This window comes from Blennius ocellaris (assembly GCF_963422515.1).
Source record: "Blennius ocellaris genome assembly, chromosome: 2".
Taxonomy (NCBI): domain Eukaryota; kingdom Metazoa; phylum Chordata; class Actinopteri; order Blenniiformes; family Blenniidae; genus Blennius; species Blennius ocellaris.
Window position 1 is genome coordinate 15944445 of NC_137651.1, and position 25986 is coordinate 15970430.

Consider the following 25986-nt stretch of genomic DNA (forward strand, 5'->3'; position numbering starts at 1 on the left):
TTTGTTCCAAACAGCAGAAAAAACAAACGAAACATATAAATTGAAAATAATTCTTGTAATTTTTTTTAATACATTTTTGTTTTTTATGTACATTAGAAATATCCAGTGGCACAATTTTTATCTAAAAAAAAACCCCAACAACATCTGAATAAATTAAATGAATGACAATTATTGTGATCAAAATATGAAAAATGAGCAAAATACAGGCAGTCCAATAAGGTAAAGGGAATCTAAATGTAGATTTGTGGGCAGTTCCTTTTCTTCTCATTGGAAATAAAACACATAATCCAAGTAAATCTCATCAGGCTCCAGCACAACTCTGTACTTGAAAAAACGTTTCTCAGTTCAGAGGAAAATACATGTCGAAGAGGAAAATGAATTTGAAACCACGGTGAGTGTGGAAGGAATAATCCAGACTCATCTGTCCCGCAGCCCGCTGACAAAACACGGATTCTCTGGAAGAAACCACTCCCATCTGAGCTGGTGGTGTGAAATGCTTGATTCCCGTAATGTGGCAGTGCTACGCCCTCACTATCACAAGGCGCAAAAGAGAGCATCAAAGCCAGTGGAATTATCCAAGATCGAATGTAAACAGATGAAACTGGAAGTAGGTGATCACAGGCAAGAAAGTGGGTCACTACGTAACTTGTTAGTGTCCATAAGATGAACTTAAAAAAGTTTACTTATTGTCTTACTTTGTAAAACTTCCAGAAGTTATTTGAAACAGTGAGCCACATTACCAAAAGTCATACCAAAGTGAAGCCTCTTTAAAGCAGAAAAATTACATATCATGTCTTCGTTTCCATACATATGTATGTAACATAAGGTGCAAAGGAGGTACATGTTCATTAGTGGTACCAAGTGACGATGAAAGCAGCAAAATGCCCGGCATCCCACTGCTGAAGGCACACTGGTGTCCCGTTAAGCTCCTGCGACACAAACCAAATTCCAAAAATGTGGTTGTTGTTTATTGTTTTGTTTCATCAGGAAAAGTCTGCATCATAAATGTGGGTGCAGGTAAAAAATGGCTCCAGAATCCTCCAATCTCTTTAAGACTTCAGCTTCATGCTGGACGTCGTGGTAAGAGTTCTGCAACAGCCAAGGGGAGAAGGAGGAGGAGAAAACATCAGTATTGGAAACAGCGAGGCTTTACCAATGCTATAAATGAGAGTTACCCACTTTCATAGACTTCATGGTGTCATATCCATAGTAATGGATCGGCTGCCGCGGGGTCCTTGAGCTGGGGTATCCAAATCCAGCAACGTGGACTACATCACAGTAGTTGAGAGCAACAAAGACAGCGAGGATACCGGTGGTAGGATGCACCGGCATCTGAAACAAACGACACTTCAAATGACGAACGTGGTTTGACAGTTCCCGACATTAACGTAGTAATATCTAAAAGAGACACCAAGAGCGGATTTAGAGATTTAGTTGGCTCTCTGCACTGAATCAGTCCCACAATGAAATAATCTGGGAAAACAAAGTCAGATTCTCCCTCTTGGATTGTATCCAATATTCAAAAATTGGACGGTCGTACTGCAGAGCTCCTGCGGGCCACAGTAATAAAAACTGTACAGACTGTATTCTATTTCACTGCTTTCTGGTAGTTTACCAACTGTCTAGAAATCCCACACAACCTATGAAGTTATGGATATGAGAAGAATGCATGCCAAATCCAATCAGCTGCGACAGCCAACCACATGTTGAGAAAAGCACGAAGCCCCTTGATGATGTGTGGTGTTATCATGAGTCAAAAGAAGTGTGAAAGGTCCAAGACTTCCTGTAGTGTTAACCAGATGTAACAAAATTGATGAAAGTTTGTTACTTTATACTGTATATCCAGCTGCATAAAACATGAACATGATGAAAACCTTCTGCAGTGGCTAAAAATAATGACAATGCTGTGAAATATTGACAACAGGGGGGAAAAAACCAAGTGAAAAGTTATTTGAAAAGTCTTTACAAGCAATCATATGAAAAAAAACAAAAAACAACATTTTAAAATGATTATGAAGTTAAACGGCACTTTGGACATTATCAGTTTGCCTGAACATGCGAGGAGCGATGAACAATGTGATTGAGCACAAGTTTTACGCAGGATGCCCTTCCTGATGAAGTCGTGGGTTTGAATGCCTTGCTCAGAGGTCTGTTAACATTGAGACTTGAACCAGCCAGATTCTAGTTACAAGCGTGCTTCCTCACGGTTTGTTCACTACAGCCAACTGATTTATAATTTTGCAATTAATATGGAAATACCAATCATTTTGGATCATTGCATTGAGTTTAGTCTGAATGGATAGACTAAACAGACAGAATACTACATCCTGTTATTGGATCCATTATTGCAAAGTCTTATTCAAGAGCACTCTTAATAAAAGTCATGCATCTGCATTTTTTTGCTCATGTTTGTTTTTTTTCTCCGATGCATTCAGGTTCATCTGAGAAAATCAGAAATCAGTGCAGAAATTAATTTTCCCACGTCATTTCAAACGGTAAATCTTCCATATACATGTGAATTTATTACACACAAAAAGGAATATTTCCCACCATAAAAAAAAAAAAAGGTTTTAGATTATATATCAAGTTCCTATTTATCTTTCTGACGCTTTCTTCAGGGTTTGCCACAGCAGGTCATCTGTCCTCATCTCTTCTACTGCCTCCTCTACTGTTACACCAGCTACGATCCGCGACACCCAGGAAGCTTCTCTGAGTTTTTCCTCTTCTTCTTCTCCCTGGCAGCTCCATCTCTACACAGCACATGTCCAAACTATCTAAATGCAGGCTTATCTGGATCTGGTCAGTAATTATTCTTATCCATCATGATCACCCAATGAAAGTTTTTTGCATCTTCATCAAAAATTACAGTATCTCACAAATCCCATTTTTTGAAGATTGAAGACTTTAAATTTGTCTATATATAACTGACAAAACAAGAAACAATAAATTCATTTTGCAGCCATCAGTATTAAATAAAGTCTCTTATTTGACCACTAGGTAGCAGCAGAGGAAAACACAGTGGCAGCGAGAAGATGCAGAATGCAGCCCAATAGGCATATTTTAATTGTATGTATGTCTTTTGTAAATTAAAATGTCATTATTCCCAAAAGGATGCTACAGATACAGAAAAGAGTGAAATATTTCAACTCTATTTATTCCAGTTCAACAAGATTGAAATACAATGCACAACATACATCTAAATGGTAGCTTAAAACGTATTTTTAAACTTTAATAGTGGAATTGTTAGGCAACGTTTTACTTTATTTCAAATGATAACCCGCTAAACAAACCCACATGATTGTGGATCTAATGTGAAGTGAAAGAATCTGTCAAAATACAATAAATTTCGATCATTCCTACAGCGCAGATGTATCTTCCTTTGATATCTCTGCCTGTAACATTTCACTGCACTTCAGTGGAGTGTCACTCAGTCAACTGGGGTTATTCCACCGGCTCGGTTGCTGCAGGCTCTCCTGATGAGAAGTGCTCTTGATGCCAGTAAGCTCTCTGTGCTCTCTGGGAGATTGGATTTTTTTTCCTTAAGCAAAATATTTGAAGAATGATTTACTTTCTGTTAAAATACATCATTCTCAGGGTTCAAATATGTAAGCAAGCACTTGGATCAGGAGCGAAGTGCAACTCTAAAGATGTTCTTTTTCAGATGTTCAAAGCTGATATCAAAGCCAGATACATGAGAGTCGTCCTAAGTTGCCAGTTGAAGGAGAATGTGCATGTCAGCCAGTAATTTCATGTTATTTTTTAATGCAGAGAACAAATATTTTTCTGTTTCCCAGAGTGTCCCATTAGGTTGATCCGAAAACAATTACGAAGATGAGATTGGAACACAAATAATAGACTACAAAACTTCGAGCCCATGATCTCCGGCTGTTGTCATGATGTTTCTAACCAGAATAATCCACTCATATCTAACAAGAAAAAAAAACCCAAAACCTGCTTGATAAGGACTTCCCTGTGGTCAAGTGATTTAGATCTCTTCCACAAATCCACCTCACAATTTCTCTTTTCTCTCAAGCCTCATTTCATGTCTTCTCTCTGCTGTCAATTATATAATTAAAGTCTGGAATTTCCAATAATTTACAAAACAGAGACGCTTCATAAAATGCAGCCGGGGTCCTTATCGACACCAACAAAATTACCCCCAATTACTTGTCTTCCTTGGCTGCCTGTGATCATTAAAGCTGGTTTTAAATTGCTTCTCGTTGTTTTTGCAACAAGTTTATACTCAGAACTATAATGCTGCGCATTAGGCTGACTTAACGTAAACTGACAGACTACAAAAACCAAAAAGTCTACCAGAGATATTTATCCCCTTCGGATCATTGTGAAACAGATCCAACATTGCTTGTTGTTTTGGTTGGATTTGTTGGCTATTTGTGTTGAAATGTAGTAACATAAGAAGCTTTGTTTCACCTACATAATGTTTCTAAGGTTAAGAACATGCTGACTCAGACTGACGCTGTGAAATGAATCCATGCATTTGTTATTTTTAGGTTAGACTATTGTAATCTAGTCCAAATAACTGCTTACAAAGTCTTCAACTGATTGAAAACTGAGAACTGATGCTTCAGCGAGAGTCCTGACAGGACCCAGCAGGAGAGATCACATCATTCAAATATTAGCTTATCTTCATTGGTTTCTTGTTTAATAATAATCCCTTTAATGTATACAACTCTTGACAAGCAGGCTCCATTATATCTTCAAGGGCTGTCCGTTCCATATCACCCTCAGAGAACACTTTGTTCTCAGAGTGCTGATTACTGGAGGTTCCTGGGTTTTCTAAAAGTAGAATGGGAGTCAGAGCTTTTGGCTCTCAGGCTCTTTCACGTGGAACCAGATCCCAGTTTCAGGGAGGCTGAACACAGTTAAAAAGTCTCAGTTAGGGCTGGTTCAGGCCTCCCTGGACCATTTTCTAGTGAAGTTGCTATTAGTTTAGAGTGTTGGATGACCAACACAGAGCTTTTTCCTCTCTCACACCCAACACAGTGATGTTTCACTATGACATGTCATTAAATTGTTGTTAAAAGACAGTTCTTCTTTTCAACTGTCACCCATGCTTGCTCAAGTGGGACCATTGGGTTTTTCCTCTGCAAAAGCATCTTGAGATGACTGTGTTGTATTTGCCTCTACTCGCCTGAAAGTTAGTCCCGTCATATATTTTCCTACATCTTTAAGCATGAGATCTCCTATTGTTGTAAATTTACAAATAATAAATAAATAAACAAGACACATTATCTGACCCCGGCGGCATCTTTTGGCTTGTTTGGGAAAAACAAGAAATAAAGCTAATGCGGAGATTTAATGAGATGAGAAACATTTGCTGCGTTGCCCCTGGCTGCCTCAGTTTTTGCACAGACATGTCACTTTGTTGCTTGCCTCTTCCGTACAACTCTGTCAATGATTATCCATGCTCACAGAAGCAAGAAGTGGAAGCTTTGCCCATCCCACTGCAAAATACAGCGTGATTTCCCAGCAACTTCTTTCACATCCTTCTCCTCTTTAATAGCATCTTTATGCTTTCTTATGCAAGAACCTCGCTGCAAGGACATTCCTTTTGTCTAGTGCCCGCTGGTGCATGTGCCAACATTTGCAATGGCATTCTTCCAATATTTTTCAAAGCTGGAGTTCACTGATTACCTAAGTATTGGTTTTTTTCGTTTGTTTTTGCCTAAATTCAAAGTTCTTGCTCACAGAAAAAAAACTGACTCAGACAGAATCATTTAGGTTACTCTCGTTTTAGTAGTATCGACTTCAATCGAAGATAGTATCCATGGAAATAACCGGCTGCAAACATAGCAACAGAAAAAAAAGGAAATGGGGATGGGTTAAAGCTGACTCATTAAAAACACATTTTTAGGACTGAATGAAATGTGAGTATAACCAGAAGCACGGTGAAGTTCAGTAATTAGTTAGAAATGGCGACTGAACATGAGGCACAATATGGCAGTTGGTGTTTATCTGTAAATTTCAATGACGTGTGAGAGTTGTCAGCCCTGGTGTACTTCTAAAATAAAATCTATTTATTTGAAATAGTTTAATCAAGTCAGCTGGTGGAGTAGCTTTAGTCACTAAGTGGGAGGATGAATCGAATTTAGCTCAGATTTAAATACAATTAACAAAACCCACAAAGGGAATGTCAACCCCTCCCAGTTATTCGTATTTTTCAAACTTGTTTACTCTGACTTATTATACAATACAAGTATTTGTTTAAAAAGACTGATTTCTCCTTACCAACATTTGGAAACCATATTTCAGTTAAGGAGGTATTTTCCTGAGTGTGCAGGTGCACTGCATTAATGAAGATACATTTGCATATTCACTACATGCCTACATACACCCTGAAATTGCCAGCAGCTCACTCACAAACCCTCAAAAAAACAATAATCTCCATTTTCAGAACCATTAAAATTCCACTTATCATGCTAAGTACCATTTGGCAAAAGAGGCATCAGCTCAGACTAAGCAAGTGTGCAATATGAAGGAATCATCGGTTATCAGCAGCAGCACTCAGATGCCAGGGACAGGTTCGCTACTGCAGGCTTCCCTGAGCGATTAGTGAAAAGAAAGAATGAGCACACGTGTAACAAGGCAGCAGAGCTTCATTAGTCAACTGCTGGACTCAGTGGCACAAGTGGTTAGATTTTCCCAAAATGAGAGTGTGCTGTAACTGAATATCGGGCCATAAAAACCACGATAAGAAGCTGAAAACCCTGCTTTTGCCGCTCCTTTAACCTAGACACTGATGAGCACCCGACAATGAGACACAGCTGACATTCTATACGTGTTCGCCTCATGTGGTCGCCAGAGCACGGGTGAGTACTGAAGCTCTGCAGCAGCCCGGCACATAGTTTGGACATAGGCCCGTGGATCCCTTGGATGGGGTGGGACGGGGGGGGGGGGAACAAACCTCCACAACTTGTGTACAATCTTTTCACTCAGGATAACAGACAATGTGTTGTTGGATGTGCACACTGGAGGCAGAGGCAAAGAGAGAGAGAGAGAGAGAGAGAGCAGGGGGGGGGGTAGAAAGTGTTTGCATGTGTGAGAGTTTGTGCTCTGTGTGTGTGTGTGTGTGTGTGTGTGTGTGTGTGTGTGTGTGTGTGTGTGTGTGTGTGTGTGTGTGTGTGTGTGTGTGTTGAGGAGGTCCTTGTCTATCCAGCTGGGTCATTAACTGAGGGAGGGTGGGGGTATGTGCTAAGAGGAGGCCCGCTACAGTGAGGACTCCTGCTGGTGTTTGTCGGATGAGGAATACCCCAGGACAGAAAACAAAAATTCAAACAAAACACACCGATGACGACGAAACAAATCAAAGTTTTTGAATGCTTTCCCCTACGACTCGGAACATTTTTGTTTCAGATTTTTGGTTTGTTTTTTTTCATTCTGCAACTTTTAACCACTCGTCCTCCCGACGCTTCATCTCAACATTTTTCTCCTCCTCCTCTTGCCCACCTTTCTCTCCCCCCAGGCTCTTTCCATACCATCCGTGCAGATGGTGGAGGGCTCCTGTTGGGTCAGCCTGCTGACTGCATATAGGACCACTGCCTTCCCACTGCTCACTCTTCTCATGCACTATCCAGTTGTGTTTGTACTGCAGTGCAAAAGGGTATCCACCCTGTCACTCTTTGACAAAAAGGACTCGGGAGACTGGGAAACGGCAGAACCAAAACACAACTTGGCTTGGGCCCACATCAGGAACAATCCACATGCAAACACACTAGTCCCATTTGGCAGATGGGATGCAATAAAAACTTCACTCCGCATGAATTGTGGCCCAAGTCGAATCCCAGGGTGTTTCAAAATGTGATCCGCAGTCAATGCCATGTGTCATGTTTTCTCATTGCACAATTGTTGCTCTCACACAAGTAAGTTCAGGGCAATGCTTCCGCATTTGTTTTGCTGAGGCTTCTAGTCTTTCGTAGTACCTTCACTGAGCCAATGTTTCTCAAAACAAAGTCAACAAAGACTGACTAAACCAAGAAATTTGGGGGGGGGTTTGAGGCAAGGTCTCAATTGTGGATGTATTTTCTGTTTAACCAGTGAGAATCGGCCTCTCGGAGCAGGAACGCTGGGAACTGTGCTTTATCCAAAGGACTGAGCCTCTGACTAAAACATACACAATATTATGGCTTCGTTTCAAAAGCCAATTATTTTTCAGGGATCCACCATGAGGCTTGTAAGACAAGATGCACTCATCTTGTAATGAGATACCAGGGTGCCAAGCGGGGGCTAATCATCATGTTATCAGGTTATTGCATCCACAAAATTGCGACTGACCTTCAGCATTTCACCTAAACATTTCGAGAGAGATGCCTCTTCCAATAGACTGTTTATCACCAGGCTCAGGACATTTCACTGGAGAAGCTGTGGCTAATCAGCGGATGCTCCATCCGCCCTCGTTAACAGTCGTGGGAAGTGGTGAAGGGCAAAAGGAGAAAGAAAAAAAAAGAAGAAAAAAAACCAGAGTGGGATGAAAGAAAGTAGGAAAACAAACAAAAGGGGAAGGATGCGGAGTGAAATGCGCCCCTGAAAGAAGCCATAAATCCACACACTCGTGATCAAGAAAGCAAAAAGCAGAACGATACCAATGAGGTTCAAGCTTAGTCTGGTTTCGTAAAAGGCAAGGCCACATTTCGGTTGAAAATTAGTGATCCCTCACCTGTTTACTCTTGGGGTGCAGAGGGATCTGCAGCAGTTTGTCTGCAGTTTGGTGCAAAAAGTGTGGGTCCAGCACTCTGATTTTACTCATATCCCCTAACCAGATTTGAGGAGGGGGCTTCCAAAAACCTTTCCTGACCTGGAATGCAAACGGAGCAAAACAGAAAGACAAGAAACAGGATCTCATGAAACTGCAAGGAACCAAAAAAAAAAAAAAAAGAAAGTTAAAGTTTGCTATTTTTAGTCAGCAGAATACATTCATTTATGCAAACAGAGACACAATTGAACATGTGACTCCCTCATGTCTGGAGGCAACGAAATCGATGTGCAAATTAGCGGGTAATGACCCTGCAACTATTAGCGGGAGGGGGCCGGAGGTGCCGGCAGCAAGAGAGTGAAGGATGTCTGTGATGGAAACTGCATTTAACTCTCAAGGCCAGTGGCAGCACTCAAGTTGAACCTCTAAAGTATTTGATCCTGATATGGACGTCCAGGCAAGAATTGGAAACCAAACTAAACACAGTGGATTAAAGTGAGGCGGAGAGTTTGAGATGGAAGCGAAAAGCCGAGCAAGACGTGTGTATGTTTGTGTGTGAGAGAGTGCATTCTCACACATATCCTGTACCCTCTTCTCATTATAGAGGATCTCATTGAGCCACCGCAGGTCTTGCTGTTTGAAAGGCACCATGACCATGAGAGTGCCGGGCTCGTTGTGCCGTCCGGGATTGGAGGAGGCTGACTCGGGGTAGAAGAACCTCATGGTGGTCTTGTTCCCCACGTCGTCCTCATAGCCTCTCACGGGGGCATCATTCAGCCTGGAGCAGGAAAACACCATTACGCTCAGGAAACAGGACTAAAGCTCAGAAACTTTTCGATTGTAACAATACAACTGAGCTTGACGTGTAATTCTCCGATCCCACAAGTGCTGGTGGTGTTTAAAAGGTGATGAAACACTATTGTATGTACACACTCTATCACAAACCAGACTGAAAAAAGCAAATAAAGTATGATGGTAAAGTGTGATTTTATTTATTTATTTATTTATTTTTAGATTCAGCCTAACTTTTTGATTCAGGTCAATTTTCAAAAGTACAGCAAGTCTATTCTTATTCATATCTTGCACAATGTGATATTTTGAGGGAACACAGATTTTAGTATGCTACAATTGAGATTTTCCATTAAAAATAGACCTGGCACTATTTTGACCAAATGTATTCATCACTCATTTTTTTTTTTTAAGTTTATTGTTATCTACAAGTAAGAGCCGAAGATAGACGAGTGTGGAGTGGAACTGACAGCATATGAAACATCCAGGCCCCCGAGGTCTTCGGGAAGAAGTTTACTAATTGTTTCAGTAAGAAGAAACAAGGTAAAGCATCTTTTTTTGTTACGACACTTTTTACATGTGGAGCACAGCTCCTAAACAGCTGGCGACGGCTGAAATTTCTTTTAAATGAGGCTTGAGAACACTATTATTTGCTCGGACTATCAGATTAGACAATAGATTTATTAATGGTGTTGTTTTAATGTATTTCTTTCATTTGTTTCTACAGCACTGTGAATCGGCTTGTGTCTGAACAGTCCTATGTACATAAACCTGCCTTGCTTTTCTACAAATATAATGATTTGTTATCTGTAGTGCCCGTGAGTTCTCTGACATTACCGCTTGGATATAAGTCACTCTTAAGCATAAACGACATGCAAATTTCCATATCAGACAGAAAATTGTTTTTACTGCTGCAATATGTGCCTTTATTTCTTATTCCTAATTGTACACAATAATTTTCTTGGACCATAATAAAGAATTTAATTTCACTATCCTGTTATCGACTGTTGATAAGCAACACTCGCAACTTGTTTCTCATCTGCATTAATACCAAACAAGCAAAAGTTTGCTATTTTGCGTGCAGTGAATTTTAAATTTAAGATTTACTTTATTCAATCAGCCTGTAATTTATTTTATTTTTTTAAATTAGAGCTACTGTTGAATTCTTGTATCTTCAAAAGGTGAGCCCTTCATTTCATGAAGACTGCAGTGACTGGGTGGTGAGCGTCCCGTATGAGAAAACATGCTGTGAAAAAGTGTAGTAAAAGGTTGTCTCGCAAACTGGAATGGGAAGGGGCTCAACATTCATGTTTTATTGAGCTGAACAAATTCTTGGACAAAAGCTTGTAAAATCACACAGTAACTCCATCCCTCACCAATTAATTAAGCCGGCAGCTCTCTCACACACACACACACACACACACACAGAGGCCTAGCTTTGTTTAATGATTAGTGTGCACTTTGGGAGCTAAAGTCTCGACAGGCTTTAAAACGGCCGAACTGTGTTTCTATGACAGAAGCAGCCCGGTGACGTCAAACACTCAGGCATGCACTGATCACTGAGTGTCAATAACCCGACTGGACTTGGCCAGGAAACCAAAGTTTCTGAGAGGAGGCATGTGAGGGAAGTGGAGGGATGGCGGCTGGTGGTGGTGTGGAGGGGAGGGAGAAAAATGCATTGTGGCCAAGCCAAATTCGAGCTGTTTGAAATGGGCTTATAAAAACTCAGAATGCATGGGCTCATTCCAAAGCCGTAAAGTCAGATTTGCAAAGTACCTTCGTCTCTGAGTTAAAACTATGCCTTCTTTTCTCCTTGAAAGACCTTTATTTCAATCAAAATGTCACTAATTGCCACGAGGACGACTCTGTGTCAGAGTCAGATGTTATATGGTTGGATAGTGTTCATCTTGAATCTGCAGCCAAGCAAATTTATATCCTTCTCTTAAGAGTTGGAGAGGGAAAGAATTTGCAACGCTCCATTTTTAAGGTCATCCAAGATCTGTCTGTTCCTAATTTCCCGGTCATAACTGTCTTGAAACATGATGGTAGATATGAGAACAGTTTTTTGCGGTAGGGTTATTACGAGCACTTGGCAAAATACAGAATTTATATTAGAATCATCAGTTTGGTATAATGAGTATATGTCATTATACTTATCAGATACTTTTGCGTGGTGTTGTTCTTGCGTACCGAAAGACTACGTCATACGTGTTGATGACGCTTCCCAAGGAGCTGTTTTTGATGGCAAAGCCATTGCCAATGACTGCACACGTTCTGCATTCAAGACTGAAAGAAAAAAAATCGAGCATCACAAATACATATTTTATTTCACCAGCATGCATTTTCCCCCTGTAATTATTTCCATAAAATCCTGATCGAGTGGAGTTAAAACCAAATTTCATTCTATTAGAATTACACTTGAAATCATGAAACAGACAAACTGTTATACAGTGAACAGCTTTAGGAAGGCCAACATCAATCAAAATTTGCAACCCGACCTTAATGACTTTAATAGGATTTTAAAATACTTTTATTAGAAATTTAGTCGAACATAACCAATAACTTATGGTCACTATCGCGTAAGTTTGGGTACTGGGTGGCATTATACAATTCAATTAAACTTTATTTATATATCTCCAAATACAACACAGTTATTTCTAGGCACTTTTACAGAGAAAAACCCAATAATTCCAGATTTTAGCCAGACTTTAGACATGCTGGATCGAGTGTTTGCCAGATCTGGCAATAAAGATTCTACCCCATGTTAGGAGAGCCAAATAAAATGTCAATTCAATGCATCACTATATGTGTACAGCTACAGTATATTTTGGCAACAAATCAAAGAGCTTGAATATGTGCCAAGCCCCAAAAGCATGCTGACACTCACTTTTCAATGTCGGCTGGTAATTGGTTGGTTGCAGTCACAGCCAGAATTTTGAGTAGCAGTAGCTCTGTGAGGGAAAGTGAGAAAAACAACAGGTGAGGCAGTCATAGTGAAGGCAGGTCACATTAAAACAACTGTTTTAAGACTTATGTCATGTGTCTTCTTCTCTCTTATGGACTGTCTCTACGTACCAGGGTGATGATGTGGTTAGTATGTAAGCTGAGTTTTCTTCATGTTCCAAATGAAATAATCCCTATCCATATATTTGTCTCTGTTTATATGACCTGCTGGAAACAGCAGTTTCTGTATTTTATTTTGGAGTTTTATGATGAACCCCATAAGTTCAAAATGAAATGTGACACTGTTGAAGGTGGATGTTGGTGGATCATGGTGTCACAGCAAATAATTCAGAACTTGGCCAAAATAATGAAAAAAATAAAAATAATTAAAAACACAATATAGGAGGTAATCTGTTACTGGTTAACTTTATGTAATAAAACAATTCTGCAATAATTTGATTGCAAGACCTAAGAAGGATTGCGACACATAACAGAACCTGAAGGCTGAGCTGCATTCCCTTTTCAAAAGTGTTCATTACACACAATAAACACAATGAGAAACTCTGCAAAGGTTTTTCCAGACATTTTCCATTACATGTATTATTATTATTATTATTATTATTATTATTATTGTTATTATTATTATTATTATTATTATTATTATCATTATTATTATTATTATTATTATTATTATTATTAATAATAATAATAATAATAATAATAATAATAATAATAATAATAATAATTACCCAATATGCCATATTCATGAAAGCAAAATGCACTTTATGGCATGTGCATGCTGTTTGTACATCTGTCAGATGTGATCCTCAACATCTCTCAACCACTCCAGCAGTCATGATATACATGATCAGTCCCTAACCTGAACCCAACCTCGGGATTGATAAACAACTCCAGCGACTGAGGAGCCACTGCCACAATAATGACCAATTAAAGAGTAATTTGTGTAACAAGGTGAGGAAGCTTAAGTCAACATACCACTGCCCTTAATGCCATAAGGTAATGCCTGCTTTGACAGATGCTCCCGCCAGAAGAAATCCTCCAGTTTCAGAAAGAGCTGAGTCCGTCGAGTGATGCTACACAAGAAGCATCAGATCAGTCATCACAGCATGAGAGTCTGCGGTGTTTTAATGTATACATGACTTAAATTACAGGAGGCTTTGTGGCTAAAAGAGCAGGGGAGGATACGAATGAGGCATGAGACTGCCAGGAAGATGAAACCTCCTTTGGGTGTTTTTCCTTTTTGGGTTAAAACCACTTTTGAACCACATAATAGACAATATCATATGCACTGCCAAACAGTACAGTGTTCACATGGACATGAAAAACAGCCGTTTGTGTTTGACTGATGCCTCAGCTTTGCCAAGTGTTCTGGGATCCATTAGGCAGGTAAACCAGTCTCATTATAACAAAATCAGCCGTGTACATTATGTCATTCAATCGCAATTCCCCTCATTAAAATCTGCTGTTGGCATTCTCTCCGCTGAGGAGAGGGAAAAGAAAACAATAACATTCGCAGATCCCGCGGAGGGAGACAAATGTGGCAGGTTGTAATATGTGAAACAGTTGCCTTTCTGTGTTCGCTGGCTCACAACTCCAGCTGTTTATGACCTGCTGCGTTTGACAGTGAGTCGCTCAGACATTTATAATCCTTGTGTGCCAGCTCGCGCTCTGCGGGAGGTCAGGATAAGTCCCGGGGAGGGGCCTAATTAGAGAAATGTCACTGTGAGTGCCTGGAAGGCCTCCTTGTGACTGTAATGACTGATGTGGCAATCCGAGTACAGCAGACTGGCAGCCTAATACAAATCGCGTTCTTTAACGGGGGGGGGGGGGGGGGTGTCGTAAACACAAGGATTGTGAATCTTATCCATTTGAAAGGTCAAATGTCAGGCAGTGGAAGTTATACAGTGACCTTTGACAAGCGTGGGAGATACTGCTGCAGGTGGGGGCCATATCACTGTTTGGTAACAGATGAGCGGACATACAATAAGGCTCGCAAATATGGATAAACTGACACTGAAACCAGCGAGAAATAAATGTTAGCAGGCTCACGCAATGTGGAACAATGATTACTTACATAACAAGCTATTGTCCATTTCCAGAAAATTTCATCCAGTTGAGTCAACTTGGTTTTAAGGATAAGTCTCCCTGGCAAGCATTTCAGCACCACATTCCACTTCAATGATCAAAACTCCAGATATTAAATAATGAGCTCTGTTCTTTTTTCACAAAAAATATCCTTCTGACTGGTAAAATCTGAAGCAACCTGGCACCTCAAGTTCAAATAAAGCCGTTGGCACACTTTCCTTCTTTAATAAGCCTCACGCTGCCTCCTGTTTATAAAAAAAACACAGACATGCCATTACTCACTTGAAGTTAAGACTCTCCCATTTCTTCTCGGTGAGCCAGTCACCACACAGCGACTTGCTACTGTGTAAAGACTTGCTGGTGTTGCTGTAGCTGAAAGACAGACAATTACCACAGCTGGCATGAAAATGAGCGCTTGGTCCGTAAAAAAAACAGCACAAAAAAAAAAAAGCAAAAGAAAAGTGCCAGTAAGTGTTTCCAGACCATTTAAAACAAAATGTGTGATGGCCTCAGCTGACCAGCGGCTCAGACCACTCCATGATCAGACTGTGGACTGTTGTCTTAACTTTTAGTGACTCAGCACTGCTCACGCCTCATGAGATTCCTTTATTAACCGGAAATGGGCAATCCTGTGATTGTGTGACCCCAGTACCAGAGCAGCCCCCCCCCCCCCCCCCCCCCCCAAAAAAAAAAAACAAAGCAGAAAGAAATGCGCATCTGCATTAGTGTGTATGTGTGTAATTACCTTTGAAGTATAACATAGGAACAGTAGTATGTGACAAAGGAGATGAAGAAGAGGAGAACTGGGAGAAGCCTAAGGCACCATGCTGGAGTAAACACAAAAGAGCAGAGGCGGACATATGAGAACATGCAGTCTGGCTTCACTGTGCAGTGAGATCTAAACTGTTTAACCCATTCAACCTTGGTGCACACCACAACCTGAACATGAATCACAATTTTTTAGCAATCTTGTTTATCATGTTTATATTTACACTTTGCAAGATCATCCTCTGGGCCGGACCTTCTGGGTGTATATTTGAGACCCTTGCTCTAAGGAAGCATTGCTTACACTTCACTTCAGGTCATAATGGGTTAAAAACAGTGGAGTGGCTGACTACTGGAGAAATAAATAACCAAATGGCATTTTAATGAACAAACAAAGGCTTCTGTTAAACCATCTGAAGCAGGTGTGTGCCTTTATTTGTTTTTTACCAAAATGGATACTGAAAAACGATACTTGAATGGATATTAAAAGATTTTCAGTAGTTGATACACAGGAAACCAGCCCACCCATTGTGGTTTCCGTGTGAGAGAGATGAGAAAAACTAACAAATGAGCGAGAATCACTTGAATTTGAGCATCGTGGCAAGCACTGAGACAAGATATCTTTTGGCCAAAATACATGAAACACTTAAGGTTTGAATTTAAGAACATATACGAATAAATGCTGTCTGTTTTGCTGATTATCCGAGTAAGTTTAGGTAAACGCTCGCTGAATTGCCTTGGGCCAGGAAGTTTAATCATAATTCGTAACAGTAAAATGAGTTTGGGAGACACATGACTTGGTTTCTATGTACCCCTCACTTCACATGATCAATATATTTGCCTCCATGTCATTAAATTGAAAGTGCAACTTAAAAACAGCACTATGTGATAAAGGAGACAAAGAGAGGCTGAATTGAGTGAAGCGTCGATCTATACTCTTTTTTCAATAAAAAAGCAGCAAAATACATACGTCCTCACCTCCACATCGGGCTACTTATGATCTTACTTATCTTATATTTGATGTTTAACACACTCCATGTGTGCATGAGTGTGTAAGGCATGTAACTAATAAATGAAGTGGGGATGGTTACCAGGGATATTATATTAGTCACATTGATAATACAGATTATTGCAACTACGATTCATTAATTGATTAGGTACACATGTACATTCAGCAATATCAACCCTGCTGAAAACTGCAGCCTCTAGAATTATATCGTTCGATCACATCCTACACCTTACATTTGTAAAGGTGGAAGTCACGGTTAAGTTGCTATACTGTACAGGTCTTTCTAATGACATGGCTGGTGAAAGTGTTTACCGTTTTCATGTTAATTATATGATCACAGTCTGACAAAGTGCATTAGGATCTGTAAATCATCTCAACAACTTTACTTGTGCTGAGAGCTGCCGGAGTAATCTGCAGTGTCCACAGTAAGCCCAGTGGATAACATAAATATCAGCGACATCTGTTAAAAAGGAAACATGTATGCATTTTATGCACAGATTTTCACAACCATCAACTCGAATGGAGCTTACTTTTAGTTGCCTTCTGGGACATCTTCACATACTCCTCAGTGTTCTCCTGTCTACGCATTGTGTGAAGTCATCCTGATGACAGTCACAGAAAAGAGAATGTTTATTAGCACGTCCTTAAAGCACTCCATGAATACAAGCCACTTCTGAAGCACACAGTCTCAAAGGGGAACCACTGTAAAACACAAATACACATAGTGGACATTTTCAGGGAAAGTGTTACCAATCAGTCACTTCCTGTAGATTCAGTCTAAAAACTTCCCCCACCCCAATTGTACATTCAGTCTACTATGACCTAATTTAATAAGTTAAGAATATACTTAATGCAAACTTAATTTTGTGTCCCCATAAGTTGATTTACAGTCAAGTTGGCACCCAACTACTATGGAACAAGACACAGCATGTGCACAATAAAATAAGACCAAAAAAAAAACAAAAAAAAGCAAACTAGAACGGGGGCTCGGAAAAGCGCAGACCTTCGCCAATGGCACATTTGTCTGTAGAACTCAGTTAGCATTGCTAGCATAATAGTCGTTTGCTCATATTGATGCTCACTAGGTAAGTCCAGTAGCCTCATCAGTGAGAAACACTGAGCAGGAAGCATCTCCATGGCAACAAACGCTGATCTAAACAATTGCTCCTTGGACGATGACAAATCATCCCTGAAAATTTCATGCAATTCCGGTAAGTAGTTTTGACGAAAAGTTGGGAAAATACATACATACATATATACATACATACATACATACATACATACATACATACATACATACATACATACATACATACATACATACATACATACATACATACATATCAATAAATAAATAAATATATATATGCAGACAAAATCATTACCTCAGCCAACTTCACTGGTCACCCACTTTGGTTGGCGAAGGTAATAATAAAATAAAATAAAGTGAAACAGACACAGGAAGCTGAAAGAGAAGGACAGCAGATGAAGGCCGATCAGTTTAAGAGGATAAAGCAGGACTGATACGACCCTGAAATGAGGGATATACTACATCAGCCTCAGTTCAGCTATGCTTTGGAGAGCTCAGATTATGGCTCAGATCAGCTTAAAGGGCATTTAACACAACACACATCTGACTATTTATTGCACAATGCACATCTTACCCTCAATCTCTTCTAATGCATGACATGTAGAGCCCAGAGTGCCTTCAAGAAGAGTTTCTATGCCTGAGCTCAGCCTCAAAACCAACAAATGACTGGGAATCAATAGTGAAGTGAAGGAGTGCACAGCTGAAAGTCTATTTTGAGATACATGTGCATGCACATGCCACATTGAAATAACAGTAACATAATACCGCTGCAAAATCTCTCAGTTCATAATGCTTGCCTGAACTTGCAGAGCGAAGCCACATGATCGATTACCATGAAGAGAGAGACTACAGATTTTGCTGCAAAACATGAGCAGTCCAGCACCACTGCCAAAAGAAACTAAATGCTCATTTCACAATATGAGGCATGACAGGATACAACTGCCTCATGAGTCGGCGTCTCAAATGGAGTGGGTGTGTGTCTGTCTGTCCTGAGCCGGATGCGAGGACGGGTTCTGTTTGTTTCTTATGTTATCGTTTAGAAAATTACAAATGACCTTAAGAATGTGGGCAGGAGCAAGCTCAGTGCATCTTTTTCTTCTTTCTTTCATGAAACATGCAGAGTCAATCCTTTTATTCTTCTCTGTCTTTATTGGCAAGACTTCAAGCATTTGCTATGTATTAGCTGTTGAACCAAGAGGCGAGGCCAAAACTTTACACATTATGTCACGAACCCAAACATTCACCTGATGAGTAACACTTGTTTGTATATTTCATCAGTGTGCATAAAATGTGGCCTTGTCATCTATTCTGGATATATAATTTTTGATCCTTTGTTTTGTAAATATGATTGTTATATTCCATTTACCATCTACAATTTGAACTCAAAGCATGAAAAAAACGAGCAGTTTGTGGAGTCGTTATGTCCCTCCTTCATCTGCACTTTGGTTTTCCTCTCAGACAAAAGTTCATTGCTAATTCTCAAATTGTACAAATTGTCAATTATTTACAAGGTGCAGCTAATCATTGGATAATTTGTTGAAATGCAGAAAGGGAAAGAGTCTCTTCATTTCATGAATGACTCGAGCTAACAGGCTGATATTATATATAAGCTATAATTGGAAAAAAGAACAAGACATCTTACCTTTACCCTCTTTCATCTCAAAAGATTGTGTCGTAAGTGATTCACATATAATGAGTCTTGAACTCTCCCTGTGGAAAGAGCACAAAATAATCAGGCATATGAAAGCAATTGGAGAATATCTGAGCGGTTTGCTTGTTATTGTCTTTTGTTTTCAACTCAAGTCTGCACTTAATAGGGTAATTGCATCACTACACAAAAAATCCCCTTGAGAAGCACCAGGCTTGGGTAGAGTAGTGCACAGCACAGTGGAAGTGTGTATTTTGAAGAATACATGTAGCAGCCCTGCTTCACAGTGAAGTGAAACTACATTATGTTATCATACCAATGAAGCATGGCAACTGACCAAAAGTTTACTGAAGAAATGTATTTATCAAAGAAAGTTGTTTAATTTTTCAAGCTGTAAAACATGGACATGCAAATACATTGGTTGTAATTCAAGTATCTTAAGGCTTTAGGGAATTGTGTTGTATCACACACAGTTTTCTTGGCTGTTCATCTTTGTACAGTATTTTATATGCTAATGAAGGTAACTAGCTCTACTTGGAGCACTGTGATTCACAGTTTGAACCTGTTCAAAGCACATATCAGGTCCCTCTTACGCCACAGTCACTGGAGGGAGGACAGGCTGGAGGGCAGGGAGTGCCTCCAAAGCCACGAGATGTGCTGGATGGCTGAGTGACAGGAGCTGAAGTCCTCTCGAGATGCTGAGGAGCAGCAGAGCGGAGTAAGTATAGCAAAGAGCAAGGGTGAGGATTTAGCCCTGTCAGAAGTGCCCTTCACCACAGACACTCTTTGAAGCATCCAAAGTCTGACTGCGGATTGCGAAAGAAATGCAGACGGACCACTTAAAGAGCTTAGTCACACACTGCAGTGATTAAAGATGCGTCAGGCATCGACCACGAAATAGCTCAGTGGGACGTAATTTCAGAAAAGGCACTCCATGGGAAATTTGTTGTCAGCAATTTATTGGCTGAAGCTGCTTCCGACCAGATTCCCAGGGGAGGTGAGGGCTGGGAATATCAACCTGGGTACCGAGCATGACGACACACTCCGCAGGGTGCGTGTCATTTTGATACAGTAAACAAAGTAAACAGCCAGTCTCTTATGACTTGTATGCTCGAGCTCATGTTGAGTTACTGTGCCGGCATTCCCATTTCACACACACACCGACACCGCCGCAATGTCCTTGTAGAAAGTGAATAAACTCAGAAGAAATAATAAATGGCCTCACAGATTTACTTTGCAAATGATCGTGTTGATTCTAACTGGGTGAAGTCCTTGCAGTAGGGACATAAATAATGACTCGAAATGACCTTTTCCTCTAAATCCTCTCCCTCGTGCCAACCAGATGATTTCTCTTCACCACAGACACACTCTCTAAAGAGAATCACATGTCCTTTCTACTCACACAATAGAAAATCACCTCTAAAAGACATAATCCTAAAGTTTAATCCAGTCAGAGGAAATAAATCTCGTGCCCATTTATAACATTTTGACCACTTTTATAAAGAGAAGTGCTCTAAGTAATTGCAAGCTTTATTGAACCCCTTCTGCTTTCAAACTCATCAGCACACTTTAAAGCAGTCATATTTTTGCTAAAATAATTTTGTTACAGTTTTTCAACAGACATATGCATCCCCATACTTGGAAATGACATCCCCAGAAGTAAAAATAAAAATCTGTCATCTCTCTCCCTGGCTTGTTTTATTTTTTTAAACCTGTGTGCTCCAACGAGCAAATCAGAAATCAAATCCCATATAGTGTCATTGGGGGTTTCGCCAATCCCAATCAAGTAGGCTCTCCCTTTGACCCTCCCACAATTAGGCAATTCTGGCACATGGCACCACGAGAGGAAGTACTTCCTCTTTTTTCCCAAGATGGTCATATATGGGTGGAGCCAGTCCAGCTCACTGATACACAGCCGATTCTGAATGAAAACCCAGGAAAAGCTGGATTTGGGCCAATACACTTTAAATACAACAATTTTGGACCAATGAGAGCACGTGAAAGTGTTGAAAAGTTGTATAATATGACCACTTTGAGGCACTTTTAAAAACCCTGCTCAAATTAGACTAAAATGGTTGTAAATGTGGTCCACTCATCCATCCATCAATCCACCTTATATATCACTTTATCCAGTTAAAGATTGTGGAGCACCCGCCAATCCCAGCTGACTATAAATGAAGGCAGGTGGATTTATAATTGAGAAATCTTATCTTAAAAAAAAAAGTTTTCAAGGATTTCACCATTCTGAATAAGTAAAGTCTGTTGGAAGTGTTTGTCTTTAGCAAGAAAAACATCCTATCATTGCATTTTTATGAGGAACTAAAAGAACTGAAACAGGATGTGCTGATTAAAAAAGTGAAGCAGCTAACTCAAATGTATGATATGTTGAAATAGCGAATATTGATCAATGGTTGAGGCACCTTCCCAAAACACAACTGAAAGGTTCAAATGTATTAGAGGCTAACATAGAGAGCTAAGTACTCAACTGAAATCTAATTTTATTCATTTACAAATCTAATTGTCTCGTAGGTTTCTGCCTTCGCATATGTGTTGTCATAGTAACTCATTGCACCTTGTGCTGTATTCTTTTTCTTTTTTTTTGGACAATTGCTGCTCTTCCTGCTATAATAGAGAACCCACACTCAAGGCCAAGACCACCTGATTTTCCACCCGGGGGAACAAAACTGATTAGTGGGAAGAAAGAAAACAGGTAAATGATTAAAATCTTTAAATGGCTAAATGTGTTTATATAAAGTGATGAAAAGACTGTAGCATTGCTTGACTTCAGGGGCAGATATTCAATTTAGAGTAAAAAGAGCATTTTTTTTTTTTTGTGAAGGGGAAGTGGGTCCATCAACTGACCTTTTTGAAAGCTGTTAAGACACTTCGTACCTTTGATGTTATAGCTTTAGTAATGCACAATTTTGTGCATATTATTATAAGTCCTTTCAGTTTTTTATTCCTATACAGTTTAAAAATGCATTATCCTGTAATTATATTTGGGAGGCGTCTGTTTTTTTCAAAAGAGAAAGAGGTTCCTAACCCCCCTTGTCCCTATGATTTCCACATACACTTATTCATGTGTAACTGCTGTATATGTGTATACTTGTATACGTGACGTGGTGCAGGTTTGATTCTCCATCGCCCCCTGTTGAAGTGTTCTTGAGCAAGACACTGAACAACAAACTGCTGCCGATGGATGGACTGAGCAGTCGCCTCCATCTCTGTGTGTGAATGGATGAATGTAATTAACAGTGAAAAACAGTTCACGGGCTTTACACTGGGAGCAGTGGAAAAGTGCTATTGAAGTAAAATCCATTTACCATATGAAGTGAGGTTCAGTGTCATGGAGAGCAGGAGGTGCATTGTTTGTTTTTTGTGTTTCTCATCATGAATGAGCAATATACTATAATATACATCCAATATTAAGTTTTACACGGTATCATCTTGGCTCTGAGACTATAATATAACTTGATATGAATCAAAAATAAAATGACATTAGATTATTTTCTAGTGTTTTTAGAATCAATCGTATCTTAGTCTATCCTGGAAAAGAAACTATTGGCTCCACCAAAGGTGGGCACTCCTGATCCCGGAGGGGTTCCGTCTTGCCTGGTTCCATCAAGACACACCTGACCGTAAGGAGCAGCTTGTTGAATGGCTTTCTGCAGAACGTCATTAAAGTCAGACGTGGCAGGCCGACATTCAAATAATGCATAAGTGTTGACCTCTAAGGCCGGGAGTGCCCACCTGTGAGCTGCAGCAATACCTGACAACAGTTCGATTGTCATGAATCTGAGTGTCATGAATCAGTATGTGCGTGTGTTCTAAAGAAATCTACAACACCAAGTTCTGGCTAAGCTTCATAAGAAAAATAGTAATTACGGTGTTAAGTTTGATACTAAACTGATTAATCTGAGTTTTCTCATATTGTAAATAAGACAAAAAAAAAACATATTAATAGAATAGTTTTTAGTTTCTTTTATTCAACCTGATATTTTGATTTAGATATGTTGCATATATTTAGGCTGCACACAATTTGCAAAAAAAAAAATGTGCATCCTGTTAATATGAGATTCCAGTGGCCCCATTTCAGCAGCCAATTTAGCACACAGTTTTGCCGATAATAACATCCTCTCATGAAGATAAAAAAGCCTAGCTCCATAACAATTTTCGAAAAATCTATGAAAACCTCTGAAAATTACTTGTGGTCTGGAGGATTTAACTACAGCCACCAGAGGATCATTACATTGGCTTGTGATGATCGCAGACCACTCGTGTTCATCATATCTTTCAACCCAGCCTAATTGATTCAAGCAGGAATGAGTCATTACACTGCAGAGGGCATATCATGTGTTTTAGCTGATGTGCTACATGTTGCCATGTGCTATCCCTAAGCCCCATTAAACCCAACATCTGGGGGGGGGGGCTCCATTTCTCTTTTGTAGCAGCCTGAAACAGAGTAATGCTTGTTTTCCCCCAGAAAACATCAGAGATTATATCATGGCAATATTACCATATAACAGCTGTACCAACCAAAATTCAATTTGGTCATTTCCCCACTAACATGATAAAAAGCAGAAAAATGTGAAAGTCATCATTACACTGTTATAAGCGACCATGCAGAATAAATGCAATGCTTCCTCATCTCAATACTGTGTAATAAACCAGCTGAAACATCAGTTCAAATTCCTGGGGCCAGTCTGTACAATCTGTTACTGTTCAATATTCTTTTACATTATTTTTGCATAGAATCGTATCTATACTACGGATATACCCAACCACGCACTTCACAACCTTAATTCCTCATCTGGATAATCAGTATGGAGGGTGAATGGAAACACACTGTCCTGATCAAGCTGTGGGACGCACTGGCACATGGCCAGCCAGGAACAAGGATCTTGTCAAAGATTGGGCCTTTGTCAAGTGTGACAGTAGAAACACATGAGACCAAAATGCAGTTCAATGTGACTCTGTCAACTGATCTTATCGTATCCAGCAATTTGTGTTTTCACTCTTAATGTATTTGCATATTGTCACTGTTGATTTATAAAGCACAGGTGGTATAGCACAGCCAGCTAAATAATTAAGTAAAATAACTGCAGGGGGCATATACATACTCTAAAAAGTTAAACCGAAAGCGATCCTTTGGTGACTCCAGCTTGGGGCAATTTTGAGACATTGTGGATGTCAATCAAATGTGAAATAAGGCCATCTCAGCAAATGTATAGAAGTGAAATTGTATCTGTTAATGTCCTTTGACTCGCTGTCAGCACTGACCAAAAATATGTCTGTCATTTGGTGCCCGTTTGGTAAGAACTCACAAGTAGACCAGGAGATTTCCACACTGTAACTTATATTCCACTTCAAGTTAATCCCATGGATCTGAGGGAACAGGACTCTCTGTGGTTGAATAAAGGCAATAATGTCTGTCATTAGGCTGCACAAACACAGCCATACGGCTGCCAACTCTTTCCCATCGCATCTACAGTTTCATCCTCTAGCCATCAAACAGTCCACCAACACAATCAAAGTATTACCGCACTGACACGGATGTGCGGATCAAGACTCGCACCACATACATTAAAAGTGAGGTCTTGGCACTCAATGAGGCCACCTAAAACACAGCAGCGTGGTTTTTTTAAATTTATTTTTATCTGTTTATTTGTTTATTTTCTTCACCTCCTCACGCGCCTCAAACTCTTAAAAACACAAATGCACCGGGGGATTCTTTTTCTACTCCAGGTTGGATCGAAACGTTTGCTCTGACATGGTCTTTACTCACCAGCAGCAGCAGTGCAGGACGGATGAGCTTTTAATCCGCGGAGCGACCTTGTCGTACTGTGCAGTGATGTTGCAACCAAGTTCACGGTGCTTATTGGTGAAATTCGCCGCTCGGGAAATGGAGAAATGCGCGTCTGGCTTCAGCGCGCGCCCCAGAGAAGACGCCGTGATGATGGGATGAGAGTGTCAGAGCTCATCCCTCCGGACAATGCAGCGCAGACACACCGTGCACCCTCCCGTTCACTCCGTGGCGGACTGACATGGGCTTCTCATGCAGATAGCGGTTCGCTTTCTCTCCGTTTTCGTAGCGCCTTCCCTTTTCCTCGCTCTCTACGCATGCGCATTCGCACCGCTGTGTGCGCACCGCTCCAGAAGGTACAGATTCCTCGGCTGCAAATGAGGACAAGTCAAAACTTGATGGAGTTGGTTTAAAAGTTCGTGTGTAATAAAAACATCTGGCGTGATCCACTCGTGATATGGTTTGTCGCACCTGCTCGTCCTCAATCCGCCTTTAACCGGATTCTCCCCCATTAAGGGAGCCACATCTGGAAAGTCTTTTTTGTAGGTTGTGATTTTTTTTTCTTTTTTTTTCAAAGCTTGGATTGCATCAAATAACAGATTAAAATCATAAACAGCTCAATTCCTTTACTGTAGAGGATGCAAATGAATAAAAAAAGAAACTAAGGTACACATTAACAGCATTATTGTAGGAAAATAGTCCATTTAGAATGAGATGGCGTAGTTCCGGAGTTGTGACTCTTTCATCTCACAGTGGCATTATCCCCTGTTTGATTTTGGACTCTGTGTGGAGTTTCCATGTTGTCCCTGAGCGTGTTTAAGTTTAGAGAGCGTTGTTTGTCTTCTGATGGGCTGTGACTTGGCAAGAGTGTTGTTCGCATTCCGCAATGTCACCTGATCTGTTAATACAAGTAAAGATTGACAACTGTAAATATAGTATGAATTTACTGCAAAGTACAGCTTTTGCTTTTTGATATGGATTCAGTGTAGCATATAAGCTGTAACGTATTTCAAAGCCACACATGACTGAATGTGTGATGTGAACACTGGAAAAAATAAACTCTAAATCTCATCAATTTGTGTACAAAAACATGTTCATACTCTTCATTTATGCCTCATCAAAC

General features: G+C 40.1%; 1 protein-coding gene across 1 annotated transcript; it reads right to left on the reverse strand.

Annotated features, from left to right (window-relative positions):
- Positions 1 to 56: 56 nt before the first annotated feature.
- st3gal4 (ST3 beta-galactoside alpha-2,3-sialyltransferase 4) lies at positions 57 to 25117 on the reverse strand. Its single transcript, XM_080504639.1, has 12 exons — positions 24846 to 25117; positions 19055 to 19122; positions 16853 to 16924; positions 15294 to 15375; positions 14831 to 14920; positions 13439 to 13536; positions 12387 to 12450; positions 11690 to 11785; positions 9299 to 9488; positions 8675 to 8812; positions 1180 to 1332; positions 57 to 1089 (listed from the first exon to the last, which is right to left on the reverse strand). Exons 3-12 carry the CDS (start codon positions 16908 to 16910, stop codon positions 1000 to 1002), a joined length of 1059 nt encoding a protein of 352 aa, XP_080360765.1. The 5' UTR covers positions 16911 to 16924; positions 19055 to 19122; positions 24846 to 25117; the 3' UTR covers positions 57 to 999.
- Positions 25118 to 25986: the final 869 nt, after the last annotated feature.